This window comes from Notolepis coatsorum (genome assembly GCF_963971535.1).
Source record: "Notolepis coatsorum genome assembly, chromosome: 11".
Lineage (NCBI taxonomy): Eukaryota > Metazoa > Chordata > Actinopteri > Aulopiformes > Paralepididae > Notolepis > Notolepis coatsorum.
Window position 1 is genome coordinate 102,399,055 of NC_140175.1, and position 21,643 is coordinate 102,420,697.

The 21,643-nt window shown below is 41.8% G+C and overlaps 2 protein-coding genes across 2 annotated transcripts; one reads left to right on the forward strand and one right to left on the reverse strand.

Annotated features, from left to right (window-relative positions):
* Positions 1-4,752: 4,752 nt before the first annotated feature.
* On the reverse strand, positions 4,753-8,999 carry LOC311237221 (astacin-like metalloprotease toxin 5; the record flags this gene model as incomplete). The annotated part of the gene is made up of 6 exons (XM_084325028.1): positions 4,753-4,866; positions 6,165-6,264; positions 7,184-7,363; positions 8,206-8,320; positions 8,416-8,497; positions 8,994-8,999. The coding sequence occupies 6 exons, from the start codon at positions 8,997-8,999 to the stop codon at positions 4,753-4,755; spliced, it is 597 nt and encodes a 198-aa protein (XP_084181154.1).
* Positions 9,000-11,421: 2,422 nt separating this feature from the next.
* On the forward strand, positions 11,422-20,280 carry zcchc9 (zinc finger, CCHC domain containing 9; the record flags this gene model as incomplete). Its single annotated transcript, XM_084324741.1, has 5 exons — positions 11,422-11,856; positions 14,473-14,623; positions 15,112-15,204; positions 17,783-17,851; positions 18,013-20,280. The coding sequence occupies 5 exons, from the start codon at positions 11,422-11,424 to the stop codon at positions 18,123-18,125; spliced, it is 861 nt and encodes a 286-aa protein (XP_084180867.1). The 3' UTR covers positions 18,126-20,280.
* Between the last annotated feature and the right edge of the window lie 1,363 nt (positions 20,281-21,643).

Consider the following 21,643-nt stretch of genomic DNA (forward strand, 5'->3'; position numbering starts at 1 on the left):
GTAAACAAGACAAACGTCTTTCTCTGGTCTGCATCCCTTTAACAATTGTGTGTATTGAGCCGTACTGTATTGTACCCATTCTGCAATTCATTCATTCATTCATTCATTCATTCATTCATTCATTCATTCATTCATTCATTCATTCATATTATAGACTTACACTTTTCATTTTTCTGGGGGATATGCTTGCTATGAGTGGGGAAAGGAAATACATGATTTTTGTTTTGTAAATATTTGAGGACTATACCTTTGTGAGGCTGCTACACAGAAAAAGCTGAACTAACTAAACAAAGTAGCCACTGTGATCAAACATCCAGTATGCTTTTTTGAGTTTGGACAAAAGAAGACTATATACCCTGAACATAATTTAAAAAGTTATAGCCCTGCAAAGAAGGTGAACATCTCCATAGACTTAAAGTGGTGGCAGAGATCAAACATTGATGGATATAAGCGTGGCAGAGAAATGTTAACCATTTCACTACCACACTACAGCAGGTTAACCCTTTCACTACCACACTAACCGTCTGTGGTAGTGAAAGGGTTAACCTCAGGGGCGGGGCTAGGGGGTGGCTACTTGGGCTCAAGCCCCGAATATTTTCTGAAAAGCCCCGAATCTATTTACAATTCATCATTGTTACATGAAAATATGTTTGCACCAGATTTAGCAGAAGCTAATTTCCATCTGTAGTCTATCCAGCTGCTAACTGTATTTGAGTGAGTTAAGTCTTGTTGTTATGGTAGACTCAGACCTAAGCTTTAAATCACAATCAACAAGTTGACAAAAACATAATTCTTCCACCTTAGAAACAGCTAAAGTACGGCCATTTATAAATCAAAAGGACGCTGAAAACCAGATCCATGCCTTTATCTCAAGCCGACTCGACTACTGTAATGCACTCCTTACCGGCCTCCCGAAAAAATACGATGATAACTATTTTATTGCAATGCACTATTGCATTATTTTATTCTATTTTACTAACAATTTTATTGCACTGCACTATTATAACAAAGACGCATATTAACACTTTCAAGGTGGTGGTATAAGTAAAAAATTGTGGTGTCGAAGTAAAAGAAATCCGTGCCCGCTAACGCGGGCACCTATCTGGGCTAAGCCCCGGATCTCCTACAATCCTAAATCCGCCTCTGGTTAACCTTCTGTATTGTTGCAGTGAAAGGGTTAACCATTTGGTAGTGTGGTTGTGAAAGGGTTAAAGGGGAACTACGCCCCAAATTTCAGAATTGATACACATTGTTCCTCTGGTCTTGGGCGGTAGAGAAATGTTTAATGAACAACTCTCTCCCAAATCCAAAAACTATACAGTGCTGAAAGCAAATGTCCTCAAGTATAAAGTCTGAAGCTGCTCTAGACAATAAATGGGGAAAGATTGTTGTTGTTGGTGACAGGTATATAGACAACAACATGGGTTGTTATGGTTACGCCATTCACAAAGGGGTCACGTGACGTGGTGTGTAGTAGTGGTAGTAAAAGTCAGCTGACCGCACGCTACACAATAGTAAATCAAGCCATGATTCACTTTATAATGATGCTACTGTATGAACTGTTTTAACTGCGATAAAGTAACCAAACGCAGTATCCTGGAGCAGTGATTTCATGACAAGCAGTGCGTTTGGCAGGTATAATCATTTCCCCGATTTAGTCTCTCGGTGACTACATAAATGTTTGGACAGTCGCCATACAATTGTATAGTTGACACAGAGCAGCCGGGGGAATGTTCTCATAGGTACATGTTCCGTTTCAGAACCGAGCCGCTAATAATTATACAATCAGGCACGCCGCACGTGCACACATAGAGCACCTGCCTTTTTGAGCCTCATAAAAAAAGTGCCATTTTTGGAAAAAATGCCGTTACGCATATAGACTGCCCTTCCAACTGAAAAATGTCAGGATAGAATCAAAATATTAGGGACAGAGAGAGAGATGCCCCATATTCCATTGCAGTTTGCACGGCCTCCTCCGCGGACCTATATATTTTATGCATAGCGTGGGTGGTGATGATGATGATGATGATAGAAACCGCTGTGGCGCATACAGTTGAATGCTGGTATTACACTCATTGAGGGACACAGCTTTTCGGGAGAGTATAGCTCACGTTCACAAATATTGATTGAACCATCTTAGGCTGCACGGAAACAACCTATTATAAATGTTTAACTCGGGTGGTGTCCCCCTTTAAAGTCTCTCCATACATCTCAAGTTTCAGCCACGGGCCGGGAAGATGGGACTCTAAAGAGGCGTCAACAGCGTGTCACTGACATGTTTAACCCTTTCACTGCCACACGACAGACGGTTAACCTTTCACTATCACACTACAGGTGGTAGTGAAAGGGTTAACATGCTGTCGTGTGGCAGTGAAAGGGTTAACCTTATGTATTGTACAGTGAAGGTAGTGAATGGGTTAAAGTGTGATGACAGGTGGGGTCTGGAGAAGCCTCTCCTCCACGCTCATTTCAGCAGGAGGTGACGTGGAGAAAGATATAAGTCATAATATATATATATGTGTACAATTATGGCGACATCTATTGGCGATAAGGTCATTCTTGTCCCTTTGCACTGAATTGACTTCCGTCTTGACAATTCATGCAAACTATACTGAATCGAGCTTCCGATTCATTCCAAACTAGGCTGGTAAAGATATGCCTCCTAAAATGTCTAAACGGAAGTACTACAGGAAGTACCGGCTACAGGCTTTCCGGTTTCGACAAAACAATTATAGAAATGTGCGAAGTGCACAATATTTCCTCATTTAAGCCACTGCAACGGCTTTGCCTGAAGAATTTACTACATGACCGGGACGTTCTAGCTTGTTTGCCGACAGGATTCGGGAAAAGTTTAGTCCGTTCGGAGGCAGCTTCCAGGGGAAGTACACAGTAGGCTATACACCGGAAATTCTACCCCCATAGACACTTTCGGCCGTAGTTCTTTACCAGGCTTTATCTCACAGAGGAGATAAAACTGGGAACGAGGTTAATTCCAAACTAAGTGCAGAGTTGCTGCTGTTGACGTAAAACACATCACTTCCTGTGAGCCGGATGATTCCCCCAGGAATGTGTCCTACCAGACACCAGTGTTTAGAACAGCAGAGAAAAGCAAATATGTAAACGCACTAATGAACTGGTTAAAAAGGTAGAATCACTATTGTGTTATCAATTGGTGATAACACATTTCAGTCAGTCCTTGTATTTTCCATCCGGACACTAATCACAGTTTAAACCAAAAAAGAGCAACAACTCCCAGGAAGCCTATATTTAACATACTACTTTTGAATGTCATGAAACGGCTGACCTTGCCCTCGACTTGAACACATCCTTTGAATTGATTTTTACCCGTGTCCTAAACGGAGTGTACAGCTGTCGCGGGTTGAATTGAAACTGATTAGTCAGGCCGTTTCAACAGTGACACGATGCGATATCACACTTGACAGCAGAGGAGGACTCGCTAGACCGTGGTCCGTCAGGTATGAAGGAACATTTTTAGAACACATTGGAAGCTTCCCTCCCCTACATAATGATTCAATAGATGACTAGGCACTGCAGCGATGGAAACCATTGTTGTCTTATCAAGGTTGACATTGACATCCATCTGCTCATCCTATCCAGTCAGAGTGACACAGAACACAAAGATTGTTGAAATTGTGTAAAATCACACATCTATTCCAACTATGAATTACAGCTTTTGAAAAGTAATTTGAATCCTCAAAGATTAGCTTTTATTATTCAATAAAAAAATTAATTCACGTGAGAAGGTATTTATCCACAGCATGTTTATTAAAAGAACAGTGGTCATCATTTATCCATTTGCATGTGTAGCCCATCGACAGCCGCCAGTGACTGACAGGCGTTCGTGAAATGCCACACCTGCCATCATAACGGGACACAGAAAAAAGCATTCAAATGTCACGGTGCAGACAAAAGAGCAACGATAAGGTCACTCATTTAATGTACTCCGAGCTCTATAGTAAAGCCAGTGTGAATGGGGTTGTTCACCAATGGTCGCCTTCACTCCCTCCTGGTGTGATGGCGACCTCTAGTGGCACCTAGAGACTGCTGCATCATGGGAGACGAGTGCCAGCAATGGTTAAAAGGGTAGCAACTCCATCTACTTGTGACCAGGCGTGCGTTCCTGGTATCAAGAGAGGTGATCCTGATCTTGATCGTACGGTTGTCTGGCCTGAATGACATCACAGTGATTGTTTCATTTCAAGTCCATTGTGGTGGTGGTGTACAGAGCCAAAATCTTGAACATTTTGTCAATGTCCAATTATTTATGGTCTGCATGACATCACAGTGGCGAACCAGATCGTATGTCTGTGTGGCTTTAGAGGGGAAAGCCCTCTTCTATATACAGGAATTATTGGGGGAAACTGGAGGTCTGTCTGAGTTCTGTCTGGCATCAAAGAGGCTTCTTCCTGACATGGTGTCGGTGTTTAGAGTCCAAGGCTGCTGCTGCAGGAAAACATCATCAGACAACTCCATCGTTTCCAGCTGCATCGTCTTCCCATTTCCACCGTCCGTAGTCTAGTCTTCATCATCTTCATCATCTGGTAGGAAGAGAGGTGGCGAGGGACATACGGTGGGGATTAAACCTTTGTGCACACCGTTCAGAGTCAGGTACAGTAGACTACACAGTGATGTGATGACTCTTATACAGTCAGGGCCATACATATTTGGATAGCAACACAATTTTCAGTACACTACTTAGGTATTGTAACAAAGTACAGTTACTCAAGTACTTCACACCCCTGGTTCAGGGTTTGTGTTCACGTGGTGCTGCTGAGCGGAGGGTTCAGGGTTTGTGTTCACGTGGTGCTGCTGAGCGGAGGGTTCAGGGTTTGTGTTCACGTGGTGCTGGTGAGCGGAGGGGTCAGGGTTTGAGGCAACTCTTTGGACTGGTTACTGCAGCCCGACAAGTCCTTTCTACTACTATACGACGTGAACACAGCATTAATAGTTACTAAACAAGGAGACGGTGGACGACACCATATGCCATTTTGGAAGAATCGATCAAATCGGGACAAAATTATCGACGATATTTTTATTGGCATTTCATTTTTTTTTTTTACGTTTATTTAAACAAATGTATGTGGGGCGAGCCAGTGGCGAACCACAGCGCGCTCAGCCGCGACCGACCCGGGTTCGACTCCCGAACCCGTCGTTATTTGCCGAATGTCTCCCATTCCTCCTCTGTCTCTCCCTACTGGACTGCCCAGTAGAAATAAAGCGATAACACCAAAAAATTTATCTTAAAAAATCAAAATAAATTAAGTTTAAATTCTTTGTCGTTGCCGCCATCTTTAGTGTTACCGATTTCCCCATTCAAAACTACCACAGTGATCCTTCTCATTTTATAGTCAGTGGTCTCTGGATGTGATGGAGGAGTGCACTGCATATTGAATGCACAGTTTAGAGTTGCAATTCAAATGAATTGACATGAAATGGGGATGTTTTAACAAAATAAAAAAGATTTAAATTAGGGCTGTCAGTTTATCGAGTTAAGATTAATTAATTACACAGCTAATTATCGCATTATGAAAATGTATTAATTAATCAATCAATCAAAAAATATATAAAAAAAAGAATTCTCTCATTCATTCCATAAGAACGTAGAATAAACATTTACAGACTTTTCTTTTTTTTAATGGACCATTTGCATGTTCTTGGTATCAGATTCTAGGGACATCTATGGATCTCAGGGAATGTATTCCCAGTGTCAGAAATACTGTGTCTGTTACTAGGCTTGAGTAAATTGTAATGAACCAAATGAGTGAATACCAATTATATATTTTACTGAATAACACCATGCTAAAATTTACCAGACCTGAAAAATCTAAGCCAATGAATAAAGGGAAGATGATTAAACAGAAGGTTTTGTAGATGCAGTACTGAATTCTGCCATCCGGACACATGCAATTTGAAATGAGATTATAGAATATAAAATCAAGCCTAAAATGGTTATGCGATTAAAATGTGATTAGATTAATTACTTACAAATCCTGTAATTAATTAGATAAAAAAAATGTAATCGCCTGACGGCACTAAAAAAAAAAATCTATAAGTGATGCCACTTGACTTATCGATAAATGGCCTCGGCCTTTAGACACATACATACATATACTGTACATACCGCATTCGTAGAGGCGTCTGACCCGTTCTGTGTCTTTTGGCGTCATATAGTTCCTCTGTCCCATTTGACTGTCGGGTTCCGCGGCCACGATGGTAGGCAATCCATTTGTGGAGAAATATCCCCTGACATGAAGACACATGAACACGCTCACATTTCACTAAGAACACAAAAACAATCAATGTTCTTAAGACGATGCTTTACCTCCCGTAGTGCATGATAGAACGCTGTTGATAGGGAATGCCAAAGGTTTTTCCTTCCGCTTTGTAGAAGTTCTTCATTGTTCCTGTCGCAAGTAATGAAATAATTAAGACTTTTTGTATAGAACCTTTTATACAAGAACTGCAGCTCAAAGTGCTTCACAGCACTAATGTAGACATAAAGAGCATAAAATTGGCATAATTATAGATGGCCATAAAATGAGCAGAGAATTGACTAAATAAAAGCAATGGATAAGTGTAGGGATGTTCGATATTGGCTTTTTTACCGATATTGTCCAACTCTTAATTTCCAATACCATTATATGCCGGGCCCTGTACCGAATAAAACATTTATATATTTGTTTCTTATTAGTCTATTCATGCCGTTTAAACCAATGGGGTTTTTCTTCACAGTTGCAGATGTACACTAATATTATACAATTATAGTATAAAAATTTAAATAAATCATAAATGATGTAGCCTATCTGCATCCACTTGGCACTCCATCTAATCAAGACGTCACCATCACTTTCGTACCAACCGTGCCCTTATTGGATTATTTATGTTGACGAAACTGACGAGTGATATTCATTAAAGAAAGTAAAAAAATTGTTTTAAAGACTAATTTAATCAGATGAATCACTTTATTCAAATTGAGGATTTAGTTTGAGGATATATAAAAAAAAATATTACGTCATAAAATATGACGACAGACATTCAAAGCTTCGTTCGAATACTTCAATAGAAGCTTCGAATGTAAAAAAAAAATGACATTCGGTACAGCCCTACAGATAATAGGGCGGTGTGGACAGTACGTCACATCATAGTTAAGACACAAGCACACTCCGTACCGTCCATGATGTTGTTCTCAACGACCTTGATGTAGTCATCACGATCCTCCCGCGTGTGCTCATGCTGGAAGCCCAGAGCGTGAAGAACCTCGTGACAGACATTTCCAACCGTGCAGCTCTGGGCCACATACAAACTTTGGGTTCCACCAATGGAGCCCAAATATGAAGCACAGCTATGAAGGAAGATTAAGGATCATCAGTGGTGAACACTCACTACGAAGGTTTTGAAGAAAAACATCGAGGTCAGTAAGGATGTGGAACCGAATCGGGAGTCATCTCATTTAGCCTACGATGATCTGAAGGGGTCCAATTTACGTTTAATCATTTAGCGGACGTTATCCAAAGAGACTTAAAAGTTCTGTACAACAGCTCAGCAGGAAGGGTACAACTCTGGCAGCTAAGCAACATTGTTCGTCAAACAGTGTCGGATTTGAGCGCTACAGACTTGAGTGCATACTGTATTAGCATAGAAGGTAGTAATATGGGCAAGGTGGATTCCCTAGTAAATGGTGCATTTATATAGCGCTCTCATCCAAGGCGCTTTACACTTTTTTGTTCCTCACATTCATCCATTCACACACAGACGGCGGAGGCGACCATGCAAGGTGGCAAACCACTCATCGGGAGCAGTCAAGTGTCTTGCTCAAGGACACTTCCGAGAGGAGCTGGAATCGAACCGGGAACCTTTACCATTATGGACTAGCAGAGTGCATAATAGTAAAGGAGAGTACAAAGGTTATATATATATACACACCTTTTTTTTTCAATACAAATGGTGATTTAAGTAGGTTTGTATTCCCATATGGCACACAAAATGTCTCCTCATATTCGGATTACTTCATGAAAAGTGTCATGAGGAAGGTATTGTACAGGAAAAACAGATAACACTTAATTAAGTGATTAATCATCTTAATTTATCCATTTGGAACACGTTCATGGGGATTAGATTCTCAGCATTACTCAAGTGACACTCAACACAACATTCCCAACGTAATATTCAGAATCCGGTCCTCACCCCGAGCCCAATACAAAATGTATGTAGTCATTTTCAGTGGTCCGCTTCTCGAAGGACAGACAGGTGTGATCCATCAGCCATGACAGAGCGAGCTCAATGACATCCGTCATGTCGGCTGAGAAATGCAGACAAAGAGATGCAGGAAGTCAAAACTGTCCATTGCAGAATTTCTCTCCATACATTACACACCACGCAGACACACCAGCTCACCTATATCTGGGCTGATGAGGTAAGGCAGATGGACGGTTCCGTTGACTTTAGGCCATGGTTGACCCACTTGATTCCTGTCATCCTAGAGACAACAGGTGTTTACAGGAATGCACACGAGAGCACACATACATGAACATATTCAAGTATACCAGTCTTGAATTTGCTCACCGTTTACATAATAGATAGTGATGCACGATATCGGCCGCCGATATAATATCAGCCGATATGGCAGTTTTTTTACACATCGGTATCGGTCCGATATCAAGATAAGGCAGATAAAAAAATAAAAAATTTAATCTTTTTTCTTTTTACATGTTTTGATTATCATAAAAAAGTGTTTTCTATACAGAGATATTGACATCGGTAAATATCGGTATCGGCCAGAACAGCAATATTAATATCGGTTATCGCCGGGTATCGGCCACAATTTTCACATCGGTGCATCACTAATAATAGGCTATTTATGCAGATTTGAATGCATTAAATAAGAGTCAGACAAGAAGATGGATACCAATTTTCTCTCCCGTGCGTTCAGTAGAAAGCTGTCCGGCTGCAAGGTAATGGCAGAGGACACCGACCACCATCTTAGCTTAAGACTCCGGGACAGGTGCGTTAGGCTAGTGGTCCTCGCCTATAGTGCATGTGCAGCTTTCAGACAGATAGCTTTCTACTGAACACAGAGGAAATTGGTATCCATCTTCTCGTCTGCAAGCGCATTTGCGGTAATGTTGACGTGCTCCTTTAACAAACTCACAGGTAAGATTACATCCCCCTCCGAAACGGCAATCTCATCATTCATCAGCTCTGTGGACAGACGAGATCATTAACATACAGTGTTGGCTTGTCTCTCAAGAGGATAGATGGGCCAATAATATCCATTATGAAAACATAAAAACAGCAATGGTCAGAGGTCTGATATGGCAAAGTTGTACCTTCTAAAGTCTCTGGGTTGGACTTCATGTATTGCAGGGTCCTGTCAATCCAGTTCTCATTTATTTCTGGACATGGTGGAACAGGTTTAAGTGTCAAAACGATCACATCACAAATTCAGAACCTGCTGTTTGATAGTTGGATAGTAAGAGTACTGCACCTGTATAAGTTCCATGTATAGGACTGCAGTTCACTGTTAACAAAAAATTCAAATGTTCAAAGGGTTAACTCTTTCACTGTGATAATACAGAAGGTTAACCCTTTCACTACCACATGACAAAGGGTTAACCCTTTCACTACCACACTACAGAAGGTTAACCCTTTCACTACCACAACTTTAACCGTATGTAGTGTGGTAGTGAGAGGGTTAATGTTTCTAGATCCTTAAATGTCTCAAAAGGAACAAACCAAACAAGCCATCTAAATAGTTATAATTTGCTCACCGTCTTTGATGAAAACAAGGGCAAGACAGAGCATCTGAAACATGACCACAGAGGTTAGACGGGAACTTGCAGCAAGCTGGTGACGTGTTTGCTCAAAGAATCTCCTTCTGAGCTCAACAGTCATTAGTGCTGATCAGTACAAACACCTGTGGACACCTCTCTTGTGTATTCTGGGGAGGGGGCGGAGTCCTGTGTCATGTGCCCATGGTCCTGAAAGTGTGACACTGTGTGAAAGATGGTCACGCTGTCAGCCGCGCTTTCCTGTCCTCCTACAACATCAGATGGCAACACAGAGATTGCAAGAACTATCCTGCCTGCAACACAACACCCCCAATAAAGGCCTGACTTAGGCTCAAGTTGTTCCTTCTGGCATTCAAGTTGCAAATATCCATCTATGATAAGCAAAGGTCATGTATGCCGTGTGTCAAATGCAAGCAATTACACCAAAATATTTACAAGATCATTGATACCATTCTGATTAGGCCCAGCATGCTGTTGAATTAGTAGAATAAAATATTAATAAAATCAAATAAATGATACCGTGTCAGCCGGACCAGTAGGGGGCAGTATAGCTAGCTAACGCAGTCAGTCGGAGGGGTACATGACGATGTCACAATTACTTCCGAGGTAAACAAAAACACATGCAGTCGGATTAGCTCAACTCACGTGAGTAATATTGTCAGAAATCAACGGCATTAAACCACAGCCTCAGTAAAACCACGTTACTGATGTTGAATGTATTGAATATATAGCGTATGTTAGGTTATAGTCTTATTCTCGGGGTTCGATGGAAGCCTGTTGCAGGCTGCTGTGCCACACCGACGTGTCTTCACTGTAGCTGCTCACCAGCTGCAGTCTGTTGGCTCCTCGTTCATTGTAACGTTTATTATTATTATTAACGTCATATTGCTGCATTTAACGTCAACAGTCGATCTAAACTAAACCTAACGCCTGTCATTGTTTCCAAGTTGGCTAATTATCTATCTCGAACATGTCAATGGTTATGCCATAGTAGATTAGATCCGTATATATTTTCATTTTCACCCACCCACCCACCCCCTCCTAGAGTCCTAATGTACAGTCTCCTCCCCATCATATGTATATACTCTGTCAGGATCTATGGGTAACAGTACTGTATATTTGCATATCATATATGTCACAAATGTAACAGTACTGTCTATCTGTATGTATTTGATGAATATGATATTGAAAATGGGGGACTCTGATGTAAACAAGACGAAAGTCTTTCTCTGGTCTGCATCCCCTTAACAATTGTACTGTACCCATTCTGCAATCTGTTAATAAAGTTATCAATCAATCAATGTATTAAATGTCATGTATGTTGTGTATGTCACAAATGTCATTATGAATTGAAAATGGGGGACCCTGATGTAAACGATTAACAATTGTGTGTATTGAGCCGTACTGTATTGTACCCATTCTGCAATCTGTTAAATAAAGTTTTTATTCATTCATCTAAATGTATTGTCATTATACAGCACAACTGTACAGTACAACGAAAATACGTTTGGCATATTACCAGTTAATATGTTATAACGTTATATGGTGAAAAGTTACAATATTGCAATCGATGATCAGACCTATTCTCCTCTCTTGTAGCTTGAGTGCAGCCATGACGAGGTGGGCCAGAGCCAACAACGTCCATAAACACAAACCTGCAGACGCCACTCCCTGGAGTCAGCTAAGAGGAGCTGCAGCAGCAGGAGGAGGTGGTGGTGGTGGCCGGGGAGGAGGAGGAGGGGACCGAGGACGTCCAGGCTCCTCTGGTGCCCGACCACAGGGCCGGGGGAGAGGAGGGGCAGGAGGGGACCCTTTGAGGAGAACCCAGCCTGCAGACTACCGCAGGAAAAAGGACTACGGCAACAATGTGGATGTCAATGGATTTCTGGCATACCTCCAGCAGAGTGGACAGAAGTTACCCAGAGGCAGTGGAGGAGGGAGGGGAGGAGAGGGGGAACTCAGGGAGGAGGTGGAGACCGCTCTGAAGAAAGACCAGAGGAGGGAGGACAGGAGGATAAAGAGACAGACCAATAAGAAGGACCACATGGTGAGTGATAAAATACTCAAGTCATTTCGGATGATTGGTGTCTTGCAGGGTTCTTACTAGGGATGCATGATAATTATCGGGCCGATATCAGCAATTATGACGTCATCCCGATAAACTCGATAACGTTATTGATAGCTCCGATAACATATAATACATTTTTTGGTTAAAAGAAATCCGGTGTGGGTGGATTTGGATGAAGGGCGCTTGTTTTTATTATAGCCTCCTCCCGTTTTGCCAGTACTGTGGTAAAACTGATAGCGTGTGGTTTAGGAACAGGGAGTTTTTCACAAATCCAGCGCTCCCCTTCTTGGCTGTGACGTAGTCACGTTACATTCGGAGACAGACGGTCGATCTGCCAATTACGTTCCACGGCTTGCACCCACCTCTTCTTCTTACCACCAATCAGAAGCTCTCGTTCGTTTATTTACCTCCGGATTGTCAGCCATTACTCTACTCGGAGCTAACGTTATCTCCCCGCCAGCCACATTGACAAGTACCAGCGCTTATACATTACTGGCAAATGTCTTGTTGCACTTGTGGCAACGAGCGTTGTCAGCATCGACTTTAGTAAAATAGACCCAGACTTTTGAACATTTCGTTCTGTCCATTATGAGAGCAGAGCTGTCTGTGGCAGCGCAGCACCCGTGTCTGTGTGTGTGTGTGTGTGTGTGGGAGGGAGGGGAAGAGAGGAGAGCACAGCAGGCAGAGACACAGGCAGGAGAGATAATAGACAACTGCCAACAAGATTAGTTTGCAACGTTTAAATTCCTAAAAAAAAAAACTCCTGACCAACTATTTCTCGAGTACCGATAGCAGTACCGATGACGTCGGAGCTTATAAATACCCAAAAAAAAAATTGATAAAAAAAAAAAATATATATATATACAGTTAAAAAAAATATTATAATACAATAAATATCGGTTATCGGCTTGAGGAGCATAAAGTTATTGGTATCGGTGTCAAAAAATCAATATCGTGCATCCCTAGTTCTTACTAGTCACGGGGGAAACCTGGAAAAGTGTTTTTCAGGTGAGGAAAGGTTGTTGAAAATGTCCAAAACGATTTGGGAAATGTCAAATAAAGCCCCCTCTTCCCCCAGGCAATACAAGTCTTTAATGTCGGGTTTGCTTGCATCTAGCCACCTCCTCTGACGTCCTCTCGTGAGGCCAGACCCAAATCGCATCGCTGATTTAGAAATCATGGATGAAGTTATCTTTGACTGAATAACAATCCGAAATACCAAAGTTTCCGATTATTACATAAGTCAACAGTGATGGTTGCAGCTTGTCAAAACAAGACCTGGGACATCCAAAGCTATCCAGCTATAATTCAACATATGTGCCCAGGTATGGACTTCAGGGTCATGTTGAGGGATATGAGCATTAATAACACAATGAATTTGATTAGGAACCTTGTGCTCCTCTCCTCTCTGTTCACAAATGGCCAGCAGGTGGAGACAGAGAGTAGATAATTTAAAATGGGAAGTTAACACCAGCCACATAATCAGCAAGGCCCACCAGAGGCTCTACTCCCTGCGCCAACTTAAAAAGTGTGGTGTGTCCAGGGAGGCGATGCTCGACTTCTACAGAGCCACTGTGGAGAGGGTCCTCACCTCCTCAGTGATGGTGTGGTACGGAAACACCACCGTCCAATGATAGGGGACAGCTAGAGAGAACTGTACGCACGGTGTCAAAAATCATTGGCTGTGATCTTCCTTCTACAGTGGCCTCCATATATGCCACACACATCAGGCGGAAACTGGGGAGAAGGTGATCGGTGACCCCCCTCACCCTGCTTACTACCTCTTTAACCCCCTTCCCTCTGGTAGAAGACTTCAAAGTCTCAGGTGTAGGACATCTTGTTTTTAAGAACAGCACATATCCCGAGGTTGTCCGTCACCTGAACTCAAGTCCTAATGCACAGGCACTTTGTACCATAAGGGCTAGCACTTAATAGCCTACAGGCACTTTGAGGCAATATGCACTTTAAACGGAGCACTGAGCTCTTTTATGCATTGTAGCATTTTATTTCTTGTTGTTTGTGAAATACTTCTACTTCAGGGATTGCATTGTATGTATTCTTGACTTGTAGGTTTTTATATTGTATGTTTTTATACTGTATGTTTTTTCCCCCGCACTGTTTTATGATGTAATGAGCATTGCATGAGACAAATCCCAGTCAACCATGTGTTGAAATGGCAATAAACTATCTATCTCTATCTTACTCTCATCGTTCTCCTCATTCCTCACCCAACCTCCAATGTACAGTTTCCCACCCAACCACCTACCCAACCTCTTCCAGTGTACAGTTTATTCCCCCTCAAATGTATATACTCTCTTTTTAGACTCCTTTTGTACCCATAAACAGTACTGTATATTTGTAGATCTGGTATGTCATAAATGTATAGATGTAGCAGTACTGTCTACCTGTATGTCATATATGTTATGATGAATTGAAAATGGGGGACCCTGATGTAAACAAGACGAAAGTCTTTCTCTGGTCTACTCTGCATCCCCTTAACAATTGTGTGTATTGAGCCGTACTGTATTGTACCCATTCTGCAATCTGTTAATAAAATGTTCAATCAATCTCTCCTGCTACCCCCTCTCCCTCTAGCTTTGCTTTAACTGCAGGAAGCCAGGCCACGGCTTGGCAGACTGTCCAGACGCCGACGGAGACGAGGAGATGGGCAGAGAGATCTGCTACCGTTGTGGTTCAACCGAACACGAGATCCAGAGGTGCAGAGCTAAAGTAGACCCTGCTGTCGGTGAGGAGGACACGGAGAAGCCAGCGGGCATTTTGGGCAAAGAACCCATTTTAACAACCGCGTATGTAAATGGCAAAAACCAGCTGCTTTAACCCTTTCACTACCACACTACAGAAGGTTAACCCTTTACTATCACACTACAGACGGTAACCGTCTGTAGTGTGATAGTAAAGGGTTAACCTTCCGTATTGTCGCAGTGAAAGGGTTATAACCGTGTGGTAGTGCGGCAGTGAAAGGGTCAATGTCTGTTGTGCTAAAAAAAAAAAACGCTACTGTTCAGACGGGCGTTTGGCTAGTTTTATCTTGGTCATATTTTGTATTATATCTCTAGTTGGTGTGTTTAATTGGTTCTATGTATTAATGATGTTGTTTTATGCTCTTAATTTATTTTGATTGGAAAGCACTTTGTGATCCTTTATCTAGAAAGGTGCTATATAAATAAAATGTACTTACTTACTTGTGTGATGTCTACTCCCTCCCCGTCTCAGGTGATTATCCGTACGCAAAGTGCTTCATCTGTGGTAAGACGGGCCACTTGTCGCGGTCCTGTCCGGATAACCCTAAAGGACTGTATGCTGCAGGTATGGTTGATGACACGCCAAACATGACCAGACACAAGTACTCAAACTAGGATAAAAGTGTGCATTGCCTTTTCGTGGTCGTGGTCCGTTATGTAGTAACACTGTACTATGTGCATCACTACGGCGGGCACAGTACTGCAGTGGGTTAGCTAGAGCCATATGAAATCTGTTTTTTCCGTTTTAATATTTCAGTATTCTGTATTTAGCTTTTTACGCTAATTTTACCATCAGAAATAGTGTCTAATAAGTGGGAATTAATAAATGTCCACAATTGAATTAGATATAGTCCATTTAATGTTTTTAAGTGCTAAAACTTAGAAATACAGTTCAATTTTTAAAGTGCTTATAAGCTTCTTCTCATTGCTTAAAGTAAAGAAAAATCAACTGTAAACTAAACATTCCCTTCTGAGTTTTTAACACATTTTAAGCTAACTTTAACCCAGTTAGCATTGTTGCCTCACAGTAAGAAGGTCCAGGGGTTCAAACCCCAGCACGTTTCATGTGTGGAGTTAGCATGTGTTTGGAGTTAGCATGTTTCTCCCCGTGTTTGCGTGGGTTTCCTCCGGGGAACTCTGGATACTAGGGATGTCCCGATCGCCTTTTTTTGCTCCCGATCCGATCCCGATCATGTGATTTTAAATATCTACCGATTCCGATCGTTCCCGATATTTCACATTAGTAATCAATTTTGACGCATTTTTGTCAGAAACTGGCGGAGCAAGACAAGCCCATCTGTTGCCTATAGTCCGGGGCGCGAGTGCGGCGGCTCTTGTTATTACATTCATATGTGCTTCATATGAGAAATATTAAAAGTTTCAATATATGTTTGCACATTAGTATACATTCAGTGTTTGACTTACGTAATGATTAGCTCCATTCTGGTCTGAAACGCCGACGATAATCCTCAGTCACACAGCAAATAATTGCCGTTATCTGAAAAGTTAGTCTGAAAACTCCGCCTCCAGCTGCTGCTTCATGAGTTTTTCCTCCACGCGAAATATCCTCCTTGCAAACATTGCAATTGCTGTTGGACTGGCTTGACTTTCTATTTTAAAATGCTTAGTTCCAAACCTCTAGCAGCTGCTCAAGTCAGTGGATAACGTTTCGGTCGCAACGTGTTGTTGTGATGTGAGCGTCTAAAATTAAAGGGAATGTGTTTGTTGCAACGGTGTAAATTAAAGGGAATGTGTTTGTTGTGGACAATTATTCTGCTCTGTGTGACAATAAATACATTAATGATATATTATATGTAATTTAAAACCAAAACTAAGGCCTCCGTATGAGTTTAAGACGTGAACATGGTCATGTTTGTTTAAAAAAAAAAATAAATAAAAAAATTTGACTGCAGATTTTTATTTAAAAATAAATCCCGATCCCGATCCTCTGAAAAGCACGTGATCGGCGCCGATCACGTGATCACGTGATCGGATCGGGACATCCCTACTGGATACCTCCCGGTTACCTCCGCCCACAACTAAAGACATGCATGCTAGGTTTCCTGCCATTGCCCTCGACCAAGATACTGGCATAGGGAGGTGTAGTGGTTACTTCCTGGTATAGGGAGGTGTAGTGGTTACTTCCTGGTATAGGGAGGTGTAGTGGTTACTTCCTGGTCTATAGGGAGGTGTAGTGGTTACTTCCTGGTCTATAGGGAGGTGTAGTGGTTACTTCCTGGTCTATAGGGAGGTGTAGTGGTTACTTCCTGGTCTATAGGGAGGTGTAGTGGTTACTTCCTGGTCTATAGGGAGGTGTAGTGGTTACTTCCTGGTCTATAGGGAGGTGTAGTGGTTACTTCCTGGTCTATAGGGAGGTGTAGTGGTTACGTCATTGTTGTTTCCGGCCGGTCCACCTCGCTTGAAATTGCAATGTATTTCCAATGGACACATTTCTATATCGTCTCGTTTAAAACAAATAAAGCATGAACATTGGCATGGTGTACCTTTCTGTGTGTATTCATCCACAATCTATAGCTCAACATGAAACAATTCCCAATTAATCGTAAAATAATTACGTATAATTTTATTTCAACCAGAAATGCTTAAACAATAATGTTAGTGATAGAAGGGAACTCATTTTGTGCACAAATGGAAAGCTTTCCAATGTTCATGAGGCAGAATTATTACAATAGCCGATAATAAATTGTCCCAATCATAAATCCCTATACGGGTGGACCGTGCGGGAAACTAAAGTGATGTCAGACTACACCTCCCTATTCAGCGTCTCCCACAGGTTGATAATTTACTTGTGACGGTGCTAGGGATGCCATGATATGAGATTTTTGATGGTACATTCACATTTTAGTCATTTAGCTGAACGCTTTTATCCAAAGTGACTTGCAAGTTCTGTACAACAAGTCAGCAGGAAGGGCACAACTCTGGCAGCTAAGTAACATTGATCGTCAAACAGTGTTGAACTTGGGTGCTACAGTCTTGAGTGCAAAGTAGTATAGACATATTAGCATAGTATGTACTAGTATAGGAAATTTCACACACATCTGCACAGTAAATACTATTGCACCGTATAAAAAGTTTCAAGTTTTAACTCTGCACTAATCGTGTGTGTGTGTGTGTGTGTGCAGGAGGTTGCTGTCGTGTGTGCGGTTCAGTGGAGCACTTCCAGAAGGATTGTCCAGAGCACCAGGCTTTAAGTGAGTCTTTCCCTTCTCCCCCGTTCTCAGTCCTCAAAATCAGCCCTTTCTCTCTACCTCCTCTTGTACAATGGTTTTGATTATTTAGATTTGGGTTATTTTTTATTTGATTGTCCTGTTTATACTTGATTACATTTGTCCTGTTCCTCTTGTCTCTCTAGCTAACACCATGACGGTGGGCTGGCTGTCCAATAACATGAGCGCTGACCACGAGGACGCTCACGTACCGGTGAAGAAAGCTCCGCCCAAGCAACCCAAGGTGGTCGTATTCTAACCTGACCGAGCGCTCTGAAGATGGCGGACCGCTACGCTTTCCCCCACAATGGACTTAACCAGCTGTGGCTTTTCATTCTTCTGACCCCTGTTTGGGCATCGATAACGGGGCAGATGAGATGTTCTCCCGGCTGCCCTATAGGCCTGAATCATTATATTCAGAAACAAGTGGTTTGTTTAGGAGCAAATAACATCTGGGTGGTTTGTTTTCATGGTTTGCGCACAAACCATTTTTTGTAACTTTTGTTCATCTTCCTCCCAGCGAACACAAAGGCATTGATTTCAGGTGACTGATGATCGGCCACTTCACACCCAGCCAGGACTGTGTGAGCCTGTTCGTACAGCTGTTTTATTCTTGATCTACGGACATTTTCCCAGTGATTGGACAAACGCGATGGCCTAATGGCATTGGGGATTGGATTGGTGTCTCTGGTTAGGGAGGTCAAATGTTTTTCTGCCGTCACCGGGAAAAACAAATATATATAGTAATTGAAATAAAATTATACGTAATTATTTTACGATTAATTGGGAATTGTTTCATGTTGTAAATAAAGGAATAATGTTGTTACTGCAACTTCCTGTAGTCAAAGGAGCTGAAACTGTGTTCCGAATAGCATCGTGGGCGGAGCTCCCATTTGGTTACATTACGGCAGAACGTTGGACCTCCTTACTCTGGTCTGCTTTGACTGGCGGACTTTCACATAGACATATATAAAGGCTAGATGACTCATCCGCGCTGCTGGCCAATGGAGACTGACGTTGCCACATGGTGGCCATCTTGCGAGGGTGGAGCACGCCCACTCATAACACGCATGTCTATGGTGCATGTACTATTGAAATAACCATAGCTTGCTCAATTCTCAACCAATTTTCAAACGGTTTGGTTTGTCATAAACGTCAGAGATGTAGTTATCATACTTATAATGGACTTTCATATGAAAATAATTTCAACATGTCCAAGCATCCTGAATCAATGCCACGTTAATAACGTTTGTAAATCGGTTGAAAATGTTGCAAGCTATGGTTGTTTCAATAGTACATGCTGCACCATAGACATTAATGTTATGAGTGGGCGTGCTGACGAGATGGCCACCGGTGAACTACGCTGGAGACTCCGCCTTGCACCATGTAGTTATATATATCTATGGACTTTCATAAATCTGCCGTGACCTCATTTACGTTTATCTTCTAGTTCAAGGCGTTGCAGAGAGCGTTGCTCTTCCAGTCAGAGGCAGTCGGCTGTAATGCGGATGCCTTCTAACTGTTACTGTCCTAACCAGCTAACGTTAGCGCAGCCTAGCTAGTGAAACATCCTGAGATACGTTAGATACATATAGTGATGCACGATATATCGGCCGATATGGCAGTTTTTTTACACATCGGTATCGGTCCGATATCAAGATAGGGCCGATATAAAAAAAAAATTATCTTTATTATTATTATTTTTACATGTTTTGGCCTTAGATAGTTTCAAAATATGTCATTTCTGAAAATAAGTTACAAAAGTAAAAAAAAAAAAAAGCGTTTTTGGAAAATAGCTCTTTATTTGATTATCATAAAAAAAGGTGTTTTCTATACAGAGATATCGACATCGGTAAATATCGGTATCGGCCAGAACAGCAATATTAATATCGGTTATCGGTATCGGCCACAATTTTCACATCGGTGCATCACTAGATACATACTTACCTGTCACATGTGATGCTTACCTGATCCAGGATGGTGGAATAAAGAAACGCACACACGTCATACACAAACTCCCGGTGTTCTGTCTTTAATAGATCATGTTAAATAATACACAGACACAACATGGTGTCAGAATAAAATCGCTGCAAATTAACAATTTAACCGTTTTTATTGATTTATTAACCATTTATCTGGTTAATTTAAAACGGTTAACTGAATATCCTTGCATATCCCTTATTCACTAGCTAAAACGGCTAATGTCAGTTAGTCAGGACGGTAATGGCTAGAAGGCCTCTGATCAGAAGGATGACGCTCTGTGATGCTGTGAGTGAACCCTTGGAGAAAGTAAACCAAAATGAAGCTGTGTCCGCCATTGTGATGAAACGCCATCATTTAATGTAAACATGGATTATATAATGTCATTTTGTGTATGATGGACTTCCTTTTAATAAAGGATTGTTTATACTGTTTGTAGTCTCTTGCCTTTCCTAATGATTGTGTCCACAAGCTTGGTTTTCTGTTTGTTTGGCTCAATGATTCAGAGGAATAGATGTCGCCAGGGTAGAGAAATATTGTTTATATATACAGTACATTTACATAGCATACTATTTGTTTAATCATTCAAACCAGTCAATAAACATAATATAATTGTACTGTACAGTCCATTGATAAAAACCTACATGGAATAGGTTTCACAGGATTCTTCAGTCATGGAAAACCTTTGTTTGTTTTTTTATCATTCTTTCTAAATTGCTCTCTTTTTCCACATGAAACAAGACAACACAATAACAATAAACAAGACATCACAATAATGAAAAATTATATTGCTAAAGAAGACATTTCTTCCCCCATTCCCACCCCAGGACCAACCATCCCAATCTCGCTCTGCTGCTAGATAATTGATTTCACTCCCAGCTGCCGATGCCCACAAATTAACGTTAAGATTCTTTAACTCCAATTACCCGAGCTGTGGAGATCTCCAAATAAATTACATCTAAGAATGTTAAAGCCCAATTAATTATTGTAAGTTTGTCGGGTTGTTTCCATCTCATAGCTATCAGTTTTTTGGCTGCTGTAAGTCCCGCTAAAATTGGTATTTTTTGCTGTATAGGAGCCGGCAGCTGGGCGATATCATTCAAGAGTAGTGTTGTTGCGGATAGCGGAACTGTCGGGGCACATAATGTCTGAAAGCTTAGTGGTTATGGTTTCCCAGAATCGAGCTACTGGTGGACATTCCCAGAACATGTGCAGGTAAGTGCCAGTGGCCCACAGGGTGCACAGGGAGTCAGCCAAAAGACCCATCATACACAATTTCCTAGGGGTGAGATATGTTCTATGAATATAATTAAAGTGTACTTGTTGATGATTGGTGTTACGGGAGGCCAGTGTAATATTAGTCCAGACATCACCCCGATCAAACTCAGGGTCCAGTTCTGGAATGTCTTCCCGCCAAATTGTATCTAAGGGGAGGTTCTTGTATGTGGACTCGAGTACTGGCTTAGAGGTAGTTCTGTTTCCGAAGAGTTTTAAAAAGGGGTGTTGTAGTGGCTGAGCCCACAGGATATAAAATACCACCAAAGCGTCTGTTCCTGATAGGAGAACAAAGACTGGAGGTCTGTGTGTGTGTGTAGACTGGAGGTCTGTGTGTGTGTGTAGACTGGAGGTCTGTGTGTGTGTAGACTGGAGGTCTGTGTGTGCGTGTGTAGACTGGAGGTCTGTGTGTGCGTGTGTAGACTGGAGGTGTGTGTGTGTGTAGACTGGAGGTCTGTGTGTGCGTGTGTAGACTGGAGGTCTGTGTGTGTGTAGACTGGAGGTCTGTGTGTGTGTAGACTG